General features: G+C 47.8%; 1 protein-coding gene across 1 annotated transcript in view; it reads right to left on the bottom strand.

The window, feature by feature from the left end:
* MYO7A (myosin VIIA) overlaps positions 1-14,402 on the bottom strand; it is a gene marked incomplete at its 3' end in the record, with an annotated part of 52,242 nt that overhangs the window by 11,065 nt on the left and 26,775 nt on the right. The window contains exons 15-21 of the mRNA XM_010156973.1: positions 8,576-8,713; positions 4,661-4,819; positions 4,222-4,314; positions 2,812-2,906; positions 1,562-1,646; positions 465-683; positions 191-298 (exon numbers count right to left, since the gene is read on the bottom strand). Coding sequence (XP_010155275.1) covers positions 191-298; positions 465-683; positions 1,562-1,646; positions 2,812-2,906; positions 4,222-4,314; positions 4,661-4,819; positions 8,576-8,713 — 897 coding nt within the window. The remainder of the gene's footprint in view (positions 1-190; positions 299-464; positions 684-1,561; positions 1,647-2,811; positions 2,907-4,221; positions 4,315-4,660; positions 4,820-8,575; positions 8,714-14,402) is intronic.

Genomic DNA, 14,402 nt, shown 5'->3' with positions numbered 1-14,402 from the left:
TCCTGTGCAGATCAGAAATTCTGGAGCAGCTTCAAACTCGTTAAAGTACAGAGCGCTTTACTAAATTAAATACAAACTGCTCAAGCATGGCAGAAATCCTTTAGTATTTTTGACATTCCCCCCCAGAAGAGCAAAAACAGTCCCTGGAAAACAGAGGGAAAGCAACAGAAAGAGATCAGTTCTCACGTACTTGGTGCTTCTTTTCTGCTTCCTCTTTGGCTTTCTTGGCGCTCATCTCCTTTCGGAGTCGTTCCTCTTCTGCCAGTCGAAGTTTCTCTGCTTCCAGGCGTCGATGATACTGGGGAAATAAACACAAGAGACCTTCTGAAGAGGCTTCTACTTATTTTTGAATTTTTTTTTGCTCTTTGAATACCAATCTCATGAGCATGTGATGCAGAAGCATGTTTATTTCCCCTCTCCCCACCTCCGTTTCCCACGACCGACCTCTCTCCCATGGTACTTACTTCCCCACGTAGGCGTTTATACAGCCTTCGGGCAATCATGCCCCGAGCGTACGCCTGGACGGTGAGGACAGCCCAGAGGCGGTGGCGGAAAGCCCTACGGACCAGGTAGCCCCGGCATCGTGCCTGAAACTCGATGATCCGCCGGCGAGCCATGTGGTACTGCTTGTGGAGCTTGCGGGATCGATATAGGGCCTGCAGTCTCAGGAAGCCAATCCGCATCTGCAAGTGGGAGCAGGATGAAACCACCCCACTGCCCAGGGGTTCACTCACCCTAGGCAGATTTCCATCGCTAATCTCCTGCTTGCACGGCTGTAAATAAGAGCTGCTGAAAGTCCCCACCAGAACGAGCCTTCAGGAGGGAGGTTCTCCAAGAGGGTGGAGAAATGAAGCCCTTTGGCTGCTGCACTCATTCAAAGCCCAGGAAGGATAAAAGCAGTGAATCCTACAGATTTTTTTGCCCTTGAGAGGCCTCAGGAGGTCTGGTCAGTCACCTCAAGGCAGCCACAATCCATGAGGGTTGGTCCCTTGGAGGTCCATCACCTGCAGACCTCCTGCCTGACAGCAGAATGGCTGTTTTGTAGCAGAAGACATCCTGAACAGCTTGGAAGTGGCTATTTCTATCAAGCTGCAGGCTTGGAGGATGATACTGAGACACTTTAGACCCCAACACACTTCCCAGATGACCCACTGTTAGGTCAGAGCCAGCTGGGACAGGGAGAGAAGAGAGGCATGACCTAGGTTGAGGAGGAACCCAGATATGGTCTCACTTAGAGATGGGATCTGTTTTTCAGAGGAAATTGCTCTTGAATTTTCAGTCTCCTGCAAAACTAGGGGAAGACTTTTGAACCCCCAGGTGGCCAGCTGATGTTATGGACATGTAGCTCACGGGGAAAGGACAAATATAAGGTGGTCAGGTGCTCTCTTCAATGAGAAGGCAAAGCAGCAAGAGCAAACCTCCATTCATTGATCCAGCTGATGAAAGCCAACCCCACTCCCTCCTACACTCAGTGGGGTGTTTTGAGCCAGGAAACTCTTACACATGTCCCAGCTGAGAGAAGTAGGAAGGCAGATGTGTGAGGAAACACCCCCATACTTACAGCACCGTAGTTCTTCCTGCAGTTATGTCCACGCCAGTACCTCTGAATCATCAGGACAGAATTTCTCACTTTCAGGAAATTAGACCTGCAAAGGCATTTCAGTCACTTGCCTCTGCAGTTTGGCTGCAGGTTATCATCTCCTGGGCCTCATTCTTTGGAGATTTGAAACTGAGCAGCCAGGTGGAGTAAACACTGCATTTTTGGCCTGAAAACGTCTCCTTCCCCAACCCTCCTTTCTTTCATAAAAAGAGCTGTAGGAGCTGTCTCTGATAAGTGTCTGCAAGAAGATTCTGCCAGGTTATGGGAATGGGCAAAGCAGGAAACACTGAAAATGGTCCCCTTTGCCCATCCTGCTGCATCCTCCTCTCATCTGAAATCTCTTCCGTTCCTGCTCTCCCTGCTTCAATCCCAACACCTGCAAACTTATTCAGTCTCACTCAAATGATCAAGAGTAAACTTCAGCAATACCACCCTGTTACCCATATCTGCTCCTCCCATCCCTCTTAGCCCGGCCTGATCCCACCTACCTGTAGACACCTTGGGGACAATCGTGTTGGAAGTACTTTGGGGTCTTGTTAGGATTACTGTGGGAAGGATTACTGAGTTATTTGGCATGTGCCCTTTCTGCAAAAGCCAAGGCACAAACTGAGTCACAGCCATGGTTCCGACAGTCAAAAATCACAAAGCTCCAAGGACTGTCTCTCCTCCATCGGTGAAGCTTGTCCTTGGCTGTGGCTCCCTCTCTTCTTGCACAACTGTGCCATAAACTCCCCTGAGCCTACCTCCCCTCCTCCCAGTTCTGGCAACTGGGTTGCACAGCGAGGAGTCCTGAACCCCTTGGGTTTTGAGGAGAGCAACGTTAGTCATAGTGGACAACCCAGTGGTCCCAGTGTAGTCTTGTGGGGTTCCCCACAGACTGGAGGCTTAGTGTTGCCTTCAGCAGACTCAGAGTCCCATTGCTGCATTGCCATAACAAACACCAGCTCCCCTGAAGACAGCACTGAACAAGGACAGGAGGTCGTATTCTGTCCATGTGTGAGGAAGATTATTACAGACTTTCCCTTGTTTCCTCTACTGTTTTCCTTCAATACTTGTGACACCTGAGTGCCAACACATCAGGGCTCCCCCCTCCCCAGCTGTAGGCAGGACATGTCGGGTGAGCACTGGGTGATGCATTCTCCAGGAGCTGTTTGCTGGGGGAAACACACCACATAGCCCACCTCCTGTCTGGCAGTGGGGCTCACACTCACCTGTCTTTAAACCCTCGGACCACCTTCTGGATGAGGATGACTTTGTCCGTGATGGCTTTGTCTCTCTCAATCTCCAGCAGCATGTCGTGGTGGTCCTGTGGGATGAAACAATACAGCACCCATGAGTGAAGGTCTCCATTCTGCCTGACATGTGCCAGGAGGGGTGGTGGTACAAGGCCCTGCCCCAAAGAAGATGTCCAAAATAAACTTTTGGGACATTTTACATCCCAAGTATCACCCCACCTACTCACTGGGGAAATCCTAACATAAACCCTCGTGATCTACTGCCTTTGTTCCCACATGAACCAGATCATCCAGAGCTACATATGCAATACTTTACAGTCTGATAACAACCCAATTATGTTACACTTCCACGCAGAGCTCACTCTTAGTGCTGTCAGACATGGAAGAAGTTCCTGGGAGCACTGGAGAGCCTTGGGAACAAACTCCAGGCTGCCTGGGTCCCATCGCTCCCTCCAGCCAAGGCCTCCACACTCTAAGGACAAAACAACTCCCCAAAACACTGAATTTCCTTGCCCTGAGGCTTTCAGATACATCACTCTAAGCTTCCTATTGATTCCTCCCACACCATCCGTCCTTCCCGGCAACGCCACACTGAGCCCTGCCGTGCTGTGCTGGGTGCCGCAGAAGCAGCTCCACACATTTCCTGCTTTTCTCGACCTCACGCAGCCCCTCGGGGCCTCCCGATTTCTCCATTTCCTGCCCTGACAGCTGTGAGATCATGATAACAGGCTCTGGAAAGAGCAACTAGTGGAAACAGCTTCTAGGGAAGAGATGGGGGTTTTTACGCTGGCGGTAGGGTTGGGGTTGAATTTAGATATAAGCAGTCAGGGTTTACTGCTGAGGTTTTTGCTGGAGAAAAGCAAATTCTGTTCTGAAGCACAGCCTCCTCTTTCCAGAGCAACACATGAATGGGGTTGTAAGGAGAAATGAGTGTGAAGGGGGCTGCAGGGGACCTGCAATGCTGGGCTGCTCCGTGTCAGCGGGACCGATGCTGTCGGCACGTGTTGGGTCATGCAAGGACATGCTGAAAGCAAAATGAGCCTGTTGTGCTCTCGGTCCCTCTCTCTGCTGGGCTCTGTATGGACGTCCCTCCAGCTGCTGTGCCTCCTGAAGGCAGGAGATGAGGTTGAGGAAAAGGCAGTGTGCTGTGTGTGATATTTCTGTGTTTGTGTGGGTATAAGTGCTGGCAGGGTGTCAGGACTTCTTCCTGCCCATCACTTCCTAAACCAGCCCCAAATATCCTACCTTGGCCCAGGTTCTACCCCCTGCCATACCAGCCCAGAGACCACGGGTAAGGGCCACGTCTGGTGATTAAAAGGGCATGGTAGGAGACTCCTTCACAGGCAAGGGTCCTAGATGGAAGGGAGACCATGGAGAGACACCTACCTTCAGGAATATCTTTGTCTTGCCAATCTGCCAGTCATCATCCTTCCCGAGCACTGCTTCGGCAATACGCTGGCATGTCCCACGCAGGTCGCCCTGGTGGGAGAGGGGGTGGGATTCACTAGGACCAGCCTCACGCTTCACTCCTCCCACGCCCAACAGACACCCTTTCTGGTCCAAATTTGAGCAGTTTTCTGCTGATGACATTCGTAGGGCTTCGCTGTCACCACATTTAAGGTGAGGGAGAGGAACAGGCTGAATATGGCTCCCTGTCCCTGCCAGCCCCACAACCATTTTTCTTTCACTTGGAAAGCCAAGGGCACCACTGTAACATCTGGGCATCAAACATGACATATCTGCTTTTGGATAGCATGCACACCCCATAAACATATCCGGAGAGCCCAGCAGAGAGCAGTCGTTACCTGTGGGAGCATTTGCTCACCTGCTTGTATGCTGGCTTCACCCCAGGCATGAGCACCCGGTACCGGTCCACAAACTCCACAAATGTGTAACGGATGGGGTAGCCGGCCCGGCGGATCCGGATAGTTTCCATCATCCCTGAGTACCTCAGCTGACGGACGCACAACTCCCGGTCAAACAGCTGGGGAGGTTAGAGGACACAGTGGTTTGATTGCACATCTTGGCCTCGCTGGGCTGTGAGAGAGTGGGGAGTCTGAAGATGTGTGGGACAACTGAGTCAGGCACATACCCAAACCCTTGTCTTGGTGGACTCAAGGTTATAGGACTATTGGTTGTTTGGGGCCTGATCTGCTTAGTGTGTTAGACTCATTCCATTTCTTTAATTCCCATTTGCGACACTGGATGTGTCCTACACATTAGACAAAGGACTGAGAGGAGAACACGAGAGCATGATGCAACGGTGAACATCACCTTGGAAAAATGTGCAGTGACACTGCATCTACAAGGATCAAACCATACAGTCACACTTGCAATGACCACTCAAGGTCATTAACTTTTGATTGCCACTCTGAGATTCACCAGCATGGTCACAGCACTCCTGTATGGGCAGGCCAGTATCGTTTTGCAGGCAGGGGACCATAACAGCGCTCAAAGGTCTTAGGGTGCCTACACCAGTTCATATTTAGGTACGTGACACACTGAAGTCACACAAAGGAAGCGTGCAGCCTTAGAGGTGCCAAGGCCCTGAGATAAGCCTGTTATCATCAAACTACCCTGTACCCAAAAGAGCATCTAAGGAGCTTAAAATGAACAGGTCTGAACTGAGACCAGCTGAGGGGTTTAGGTAAAGGCCAAATACCAGACCAGCATCCATGACCACTCCTGACAAGCCACAGACAGTTGCAAGGCCAGACAACGGGTGTAAGTAACCCAGACTTTGCAGATGTTTGCTAATAAACCTGGTTGCTCTCCCTTGTTTTGGGCACCTCTGGGTAGATAAGGAGTGATGCTGCTCAATGGGCAGATCTGCTAAGGCGAAAAAAGGTTCAGGAGAATCCTTGCCATCAGCTTGGTGCTTTACTGGATTGAGGATGATCCTGGAGCCCCTGAATGCATCCTCTTTCAGCCTGATGTTGTCTGCTGGGAGCATCCAGAAAGTGTTGAACCCAAGTGTAAAATAAAGGCAGATGTCGTGTGGTGCTGGCACACCAAGGAAAATTGGGACAGTAAATCCTGGCCTGGGCCAGAGTTACTGCCATGGTGTTATTCATCTGCCCTCCTTTTGGCTGTCTAAAATGCAAGTATCTGTGCATGTACAGATGTGAGCATCTAAAATGTGAGTCACCTAGGCTCTTCCTTAAGTGATCTGTATCTCAGATATCCCTGTATCTCAGCTGTGTTTCCTGGGACAGGAGGATCTGCCCTATGGATGTACTCATGTCCCCATCCCTGAAGAAGCTTTTTGACTAGCTCATAGCAGTCATTTAGCCATGAAAGGGCTGGAGTGAAGTGAGACAGATACTGATCCCAGGAGAAGACAACGGATCAGCGAGGAAAAGGCAGAAAGTAGCATCATCCAGATTTGGTCTCAAGCTGTCCCTGTCTAAAGCGGGGAGTGGGGACAAGGAAGGTGCAGAGGAGAGAGGTGTATGTTTTCCGGTCTCCCTCTGCCATGAAGCAGAAGGGTAAGTGAGCGGTTGTGGTCTTGTCAATAACTCTCCAGAGTCTGTAGGGTTAGTTCATTGTACATAAGGGCTACTGCGAGCTTCCTGGCATCAGGGCCTGATGAGGCATTCATGTTACACAGATGGCTGGAGACAGTCTTACTTTCTTTGCGTGGTTCGTTACCTAATTCATCCCATGCATTTCTCTTGGACTAACCAGTACAACACAGCAATGCCCAGAAACAGCAGCATGGGACGATGTACAGACCCAGAGAAATCCAGCCAGCATCCTGATGCAAACTATTTTTTTTTTTTACTCAAAGCACATTTCAGAAGGAAGCAAAAGTTTTAAAATAACATAAAGTAACAAACAGTCAGGACTTTCCACTGACCTTTCACTTCCCACTATCCCATTTCCTATCACTATCAGTACACATTCCTTCAAAGCCAGGGACAGAAAATGAACTCCCAGAAAATGTTCTCTTTTGCAGTCATCCTGCATAGCTGTGTCCCAATTATCTATGATATATTTTTCCCCTTTGTATTATTAAACCAAGGCCAAAAATAAATTTAGCAAGAAATCAGATTTCATATCTCATAGCACTACAGTCCCTGACTCAGTGTTAGCTCATCCATTCATTACTTTAATGGGGAGATTAATTTCTCTTTGTCTCATTCTTTCAAACTTGCAGCTGTTTTTATGTCCCACCATAAGTTTTGTAGATAAATGGGGTGGACAGAAAATTCTGGCTTAGAGCTTGCAAGAGCCGATGTAATACACATTTCCTGTGCAGGGAACGAAATGCCAGACCGCATCACAGACATCTAGGTGTAAAAGCAGCTCAGAGTCAGGGCACTGGGAATAATTTGTTAACGTCAGTTCAGGATGTACACCTATTTTTTGACACTGACCATGTTCCTAAAGAAGGTCTTGGTTTGATCTCGGCTCAGATGATAATCTCAGATCAGACAATGTTAAATATTAACACAACGTATTCCATTAACGTGCTATTAGGTGCCTTTTTATGCTTACTAAAACCAGGATAAGGGCACAGTAAATGGCGCTGGGAGAGCCACCAAATCTCTCACCCCATATCATATTAGTCTCACCGAACAGCAAAAATAAGTTTCAAACAAACACAATTTGTACATAACAGCTCTGAAATTCAGTGTTTTATGCTTTAATGCACTCGGTTGAGCTTTGCTCCCAGACGCTGACTTTAGGTAACGTGCCAGCTCCGTCTAGATTAACCGCTGCTGAAGTGCAAAGGCATGGGCAAAATCACTCACAGAAACAAATAGCTGAAATTATTATTAAATAAAGCTGTTCCTCCCCAAGCAGTGTCACTATTAAGAGTGGTGAGCAGCTGTGATTGCTAACAGCACTGGGGTCCAATCTTGCAAGGTGCTGACAGTGGGATTGGGGCGTTCAGCACCTGCCTTATAATCTACCTTTCACTACAAAATTCCGAGTCCCCCTCCATGAGCAGTTTGTGGTCAGGGGGAACTACAGATGCCTCCTTCCCTTTCATTCGCTACTTAAAGTTTGTCCCCAAAGTGTTAGTTTCTTTCGAATCAACTCTCTGGGAATCAGAGCAAATAATTCCTCTCACCTTTCCTCTGTGCTATTTTGCATCCTTTTTTCTCTGCTCTTAGAATTGTTGTTTCACAATTGGTGCTAAAAAAACAATTGAAAGGATCTAACAGCAGTGAAACAGGGTGAAATTATTTGGAAGCAAAAGTTTTGCAGAAAACGTGTGGGCAGGGGATCACTTTTAGGAAACACTGCACCCTGCAGTAGGACCTACCTCAGGGTCCTACAGCTTGGCCTAAGCCTCTAGTAGGGAGGCACCTACCCCCTATGGAAATTCAGGGGCATTTCCTATAGAGGAAGGGGTGGCAGAGTGAATTACTTCAGGTCATCCCTGGGAAGAAAGTCAGGGGCAGGAGCTCCCTTCTGCAAAAAGTTTTGGGGTGCTCTTGGCTTGTAAAGAAAGTGCCTGATTCTGCCAACCCTTTGGAGACTCCCTTCCTTGCAGAAAGGGCTGCAGGTTGGTTTTCTAAGCACTCAGGATCAATCCTAGCTCCACTGTCTCCCAAGTTTCACCATTGGTTCCAGGGCAGAGTGACCCTGTGCGCTGGTTTGGGTGGAACAGTTAATTTTTTCACAGTATCAGACTGTGTTTTGGGTTTGTGTTGAGAAGAGGCTAAACCACAACACCCTGCAGGCATTCCCATACAAAAAGCAACCAGGACAGAAAAACAGGACTTACCATCGGCTTCTTGTACTCATTGGGCTTGATGCAGCGGACAAAAAAGGGCTGGCACACACTGAGAGTCCTCATCAACAGCTCCAGGGACCGTTTGAACTGGCTGCTGAGCGTCGGCGAGCGCTTCCTCGTCTCCGCTCCCTGTAAAACCGCAGTGGAGCTGGCTCAGGAAATGAAAGGATAACACTGCCTTTCCCCTCTGGCCACGTCCCTGGCTGGGCTGGAGGAGGGAGCAGGGCCAGAGGAGGTTGAGTGTTGCAGCAGGAGAGGGGCAGGGCAGACACAGTGAGCTTGCAATGACCAGACTCTGCCAACCTGCTCCATGTGCCTCTATCCAGGGAGAAAAAGTGCCATAATTTAATTTCTCCTGCTTGAGCCTCCCTGTGTGACTGGCCATCTCAACTTCCCTATGCAGAGCTGTGGGGAGGATCTGCCCATGAGAGCAAACATCCCCTTCCAGGCCATCAAAAACCTCTGCATTGCAGCTTGGGGCGATGCATTTGCCCAGTGATGCTCCTCAGGAACAGCTGGGGCTTCCCTGACTCCATGCGTTGCAGCAGGGTCATGCCAACCCTACTGACGTGGTTCTTCATCTCAGGCTGAGCCTCGTTTCCCCAGGGTATATGACCAGAGACCCATGTAGGGTAAAAAATAAGCCAGGGGTGCTTTCAGTCTGCAACAGCTCCAGAAACTGCTGGCCTATATTCCTCAGTCTGAACTACAGAGAAGATTGGAATTGTGTTTGGAAAATAATATTAATTAGACAAACGAGGTGGGTATTTAGGGTGAATCAGGATGATTCTGAGTATTTTGCCTTTTTTTAGCTCACTTGATTAAATTAATAATCCAATTATTAAGGGCAGGTGGGGCAAGTGTTTCTAAAGCAGAATGGAGAGGTTTCCCTTAACAGCCCCTCTCCCTCCCCTGGGAGATCCTTGTTAAAGGAGCTTCAGACTAAATGAAGCCCCCAGCTCATTTTGTGCATCAGTCACCTTTACCTGAGCTCAACGCACATCGGTCACAGTGGTGCTACGTGTCTTGTAGGGTCTGGTGTTCAGGGAGCCTTTGTGGGACAGAGAGTCCTGTTGATGGGTTGGAGGAAGAGCTGCACACCAGGATGCAGCTCCCTCTGGTTTGAAAACAGGGCAAACCATGACACGACCTGATGGCCAGGGATTTCCCAAAGGGAGGATTCCAGCAGGATTTTAATGCATGTTGCCTCCAAACATCCTGTTCTTCGCAGGTGGTCGTTATGCATGGAGTCACAAAGTGCCCCCTTGCAGCTATGTTTTGCAAGGTGGTGAGTTTTATTTCTGCTTTTGCTAAAATATTTACTTCTGCTTCATTGTGCATCACTAATATCCTGTCAGAAAACATCTCCACCCCACAAAACTGAGGAATTTAGAATTACCAAATGGTTTGGGTTGGAGTGGACTTTAAAGACCATCTAGTCCAAGCCCCCTTTGCCATAGGCAGGGAATTTGCACAGCTCAAGTTGCATGTGGTGATGAGACATACCTAATCAACACAAACATAAAGTCATCATGGAATTCCAACAAGAGAAAACCCAGCCCATGTACACACCAGAAAACCCGGCCTGCTTGTCCAGGAGAGCTTGGCAGGGGGCTATCAGGGATCTCTCCCAGCAAAGTCCTCCACCAAAGGACTAATTGTTAAAAAATCTAGAGTAATTAAGTTGTTTCAGCAAGAATCCTAGTTTGGATAGCTTTGATTAATCACTTTGCTAATTTTGTGCAAGGGGTCACTTCTATGCAATATGAAAGGATAGTCACAGGGGTTAGGAGCAGCAACAGATGCAGTAGCAGGGCTGGCAGTTGGAAGCAACTGCACATTAGCCAGGTTTGTCAGTTTGGGCCTGGCTGGGAGAGGTCATTTTTCAGCTGTGGTGGTAGAAAGGGTGCAAGGGAATGCATGAGTGGTTTGCTTCCAGACAGCAAGACCTGCCTGTCTAGGTTGCTGATGCCTTGCATTCCTTCCTTGCACACATCCAGCTCTGGTAAAAAGCAGTGGTACCATCTCCATCCATACACCTCAGAGCTTTTTACTGAGAGGGCTGGAGGGAAGGGACAGCAGCCAGGAAGCAGCTTGTCTTGCTATCCAAATTGTCAGAGCGGTCTGAGCTCCTCCTGCCAAGACTGCACCATCGCATCCATTCACATGCTTCCTGGGTTTGATGTCTGTGCACAGACCCCTCTCGGTTGTGGGCACCAGCCCTACGGGCACTAACTGGGCTCTCAGATACACAATGGAACAGCAGGCTTTGCATTAGCTTCCTTCCGCATGGACAGGGCGATGCCACTGAAGTGGTTCCTCCTGCCTCACCTCAACACCAGCACGGGGAGAGGCTCCCCTTCCTTTATTCCAACAAAATGGCCCAAAAATTAGTGGAGCAGCCTGCCAACACAGCCTAGCGAGGCACTGAAAATACAGGTTTTACTGCAGAGAAGGAGAGTTTTTTATCTCAAAACAGACCCAGTCCCCATAGTCGGAAGGAGAAAGAGCTGAATAAATTCTGCTTTTCTCCTGCCCAGACATGTCGTAGCTTTCAAACTCTGAGACTGTAGCATCTTTGGGACATAGACTATCTCTTCACTGGTGTTCATAGTTACAGCACCTGTGAATGCTGCTCATTCTTCCCCATGACACACAGTTCATGTTGCCCAGATTGGGGCACGAAGTAATCTCTCGCCCTGTGCTCAGCACCCAAGGGAAAAAAGGAGAGGAGCTTAATAAGGAAGAGAACTACATGATTTACAGAGAAGCACCATCTCAAAAGAGAAGTTCAGGAAGATGTGCAGACCAGCATGACATTCAGACGTGCTTCAATGCCACCTCCAGCCAGTCTGGATTTAGAGTTGCAGAGATGTGTGTGGCTGCTTGTGATAACATAAAAACAGTCAAGGCAGAATATCATTATTGGGACACAAGGGGATGTTCTGCCAGCATAGAGTGTCTGAGATCCCACAGCTGGAGCATCAGGACATTTCCCAGCATCTCTGTGAAGCGGTTAAGTCTCTAGGGACCTATTCATAGAATCACAAAATCATAGGATCATAGAATCACAGACTGGTTTCGGTTGGAAGGGACTTTAAAGATCATTTAGTTCCAACCCCCCTGCCATGGGCAGGGACATCTTCTGCTAGACCAGGTGCCCCCAAGCCTCACCAGCCTGGCCTTGGACACTTCCAGGGATGGGGCATCCACAGCATCTCTGTTCAACCTGTTCCAGTGTTTCACCACCCTCTCCAGGAAGAATTCCTTCCTGATATGTAATTTAAACCTTCCTGCTTTCAATTTAAACCCATTACCCCTTGTCCTATCAGTACAGGCCCTTGCAGAAAATCTCTTCCCAGCTTCCTTGTAGGCCCCTTCAGGTACTGGAAGGCTCCTTCTATTGGTGTCTTGGACACATTTAGGTAATAATCATGTGTACAGGGCTGAAACAGCAATAACCAGTTCAAGCTATCTGCAGTGGGTTACAGTGGACACAAACTTATGTTAAATAAGATGGTCCCAGAGTTCCAGCCAGGACAATCACTGGGTTTTGTTCTTTGTAACAGTCTAACCAAGTAAACAGAAGCAAGGAGAAAAGCCAGTGCAGAGAGAAATGTCACTGAGCAGGAAACAACAGGAGGTACTCCTGGGAACCTTCTGCACCTTCTCCTCTCACTTTAAGGAGAAGGCTGCGTGGTGCACCAGGATTGCCATACTCAGCACTAGGTCTGCGAGGAAGAGGGCGACCTGCTTCAGTGGAAATTCAGAAAGATTAATTAATTAAGGTGAGTTAGGGGAGGAGAGAGAAGCATGTACCGCCAGCAATACTCTGGGGAAAGGTTCTGGACACAGGACCATCCTCACATCTTTTTAGGATTATAAGGTCATTAAACTGGGCCATGCCAACATGATATGCTGTTTCTCAGCCTTTTTTTCTGAATTCTGAGAAAAAATATGTTTATCACTTATTATTTGCTTGACTGAGGTGGTCTCAAGTGGCCACTGAAGGTTGAGGCTCCCCTCACAGCGGGTTCTGCAATGGCATGCAGTGAAGAGACAGTCTCTTTCCTAAAGGCTGTACAGTCTGGAAAGTGCCTTCAGATGCAAAGTTGGCATAGGCTGCATAACAGTGCCAAGCATCACTATTTTGAGCTAAACCCCCATTTTACAAAACTTACTGATGTTGATATAATTGGAAAATCTTTTTTAGCCTGGCTGTTTCACCCTTGCCTCCATGTCTAACAGATATAATCAGTTATTATTCATTAGAAAACCTACAAAACATAAGAATATATTATGAGAACAACAATGACAAGTATAAAACTCATGGGAATCTTCAGCATTATTTCTCCCATTTTCCTGTATCTCCTGGGCTTAACCTCACCATATCCTTACTCAGGAAAGACTAATTTGTCATGTGACATTGCTACAGCTCTAGAGCAGGGTCCAATGAGATGTTGCCATCTGAAAAATTTGCAATCGTGATACAAAGAGGAAGGAGTTCAGCTCTAGAATGAATGGCTTTGGGTCATTTTGGGTCAGATGCCCCTCATTGGAATTCCAAGTCCAAACACCCCGAGACACTGCAGAGGTAGGAAGGTTGAAATTCAGCCCCATGCAAGGATCTGGATTTTCAAAGTCAGGTCCATCTCATAATCCTCTGGCTATCGAGAGTTGGCTGTGGAAATGTGAGTGGAGTCGCTAAGCTAACGTCACAAAACCTTTAGCACACAGTATGCTACCCTATGGCCAAATATATAGCACGAAAGGTTTGGGAAGCCATCAGAACCAGTCAGGAGATGAGATGCAACAGAGGAGAGCTAAAAAAGGTGCCAACAGCTGGTTTGGTGATCATGGCAAAATTCAATATTAAATTCAATATTAGCTGTGTCTTTGAAGGCTTGGATTTCAGCTCTTCCCTGACTGGAGAAGACCCAACCCTCACACTGAGAATGATGGCATTTCCAAGTGACCCAGAAATGCAATCCAGGAGTCTGTCTTCTCACATGAATTGTCAGCTTCCTGCTTCAAAAAGGGCAAAACAGGACCAGATTTTCGGTTGGATGGAGGTCTGAAGCCAATGGTGGCACCATGATAAACAACAGCCAAATTCCACAAGTGATACATCTGAAGTTAATTAAAATTATTCAGATATCAGAAAAAGACCCCAAAGCTTTGGCTTGGGCTGGTTCTGATTTTATCCAAACCAAATTCCCAACATTGCAAAGCTCTTCTGAGTTGAATCCTAGAAATAAATGACACAGTCACAGCATCTATTCACAAGCCATAAAATTGTTCTCCATCACATCAGTCACTTGAAATGGATCCTCTATAGATAGTGTAGGAAGAGGAATAAACCAACAGAGCAAAGCAAAATCCTTGCCAAGGAGAGGTGAATATACAACAGAGGAACTCATGTATTCAGTTTACCTTTGGTGTGGGGGTGGGCGACTGGCCAAATGTGCTGGATGCATAGCCACAGAGAAACTACATGAAGCACAGGTGAAAAAAAAAAAAACCAAAAACAACAACAGCAACAAAAAAAACAGAGACAGAGAAGAGCAAATAGTGAAAAGAAGGAATAACTGAAATGGGACCCTGACATTATTAGTCTTGGAGGTCCAGCTGTTAAAATAGGTCATGAACATAATGTGTTAATTCTTAGATATTTGTCTATCCCCCGCCTAGCTTTTCACCTTCGTCTCCCCGTTCACATCGCTGAAGCTGAAGGAACCGTCACTGTCCAGCTCTTGCCTCTTGGAAACAACTCTTCTACATATTTTAATCTCAATTGTTGTACTTCCAGTTTCAGCCA

This window comes from Eurypyga helias, unplaced genomic scaffold (genome assembly GCF_000690775.1).
Source record: "Eurypyga helias isolate BGI_N326 unplaced genomic scaffold, ASM69077v1 scaffold2668, whole genome shotgun sequence".
Taxonomy (NCBI): domain Eukaryota; kingdom Metazoa; phylum Chordata; class Aves; order Eurypygiformes; family Eurypygidae; genus Eurypyga; species Eurypyga helias.
Note: the sequence above shows the minus strand (reverse complement) of the source record. Positions and strands in the feature narration are given on the sequence as shown.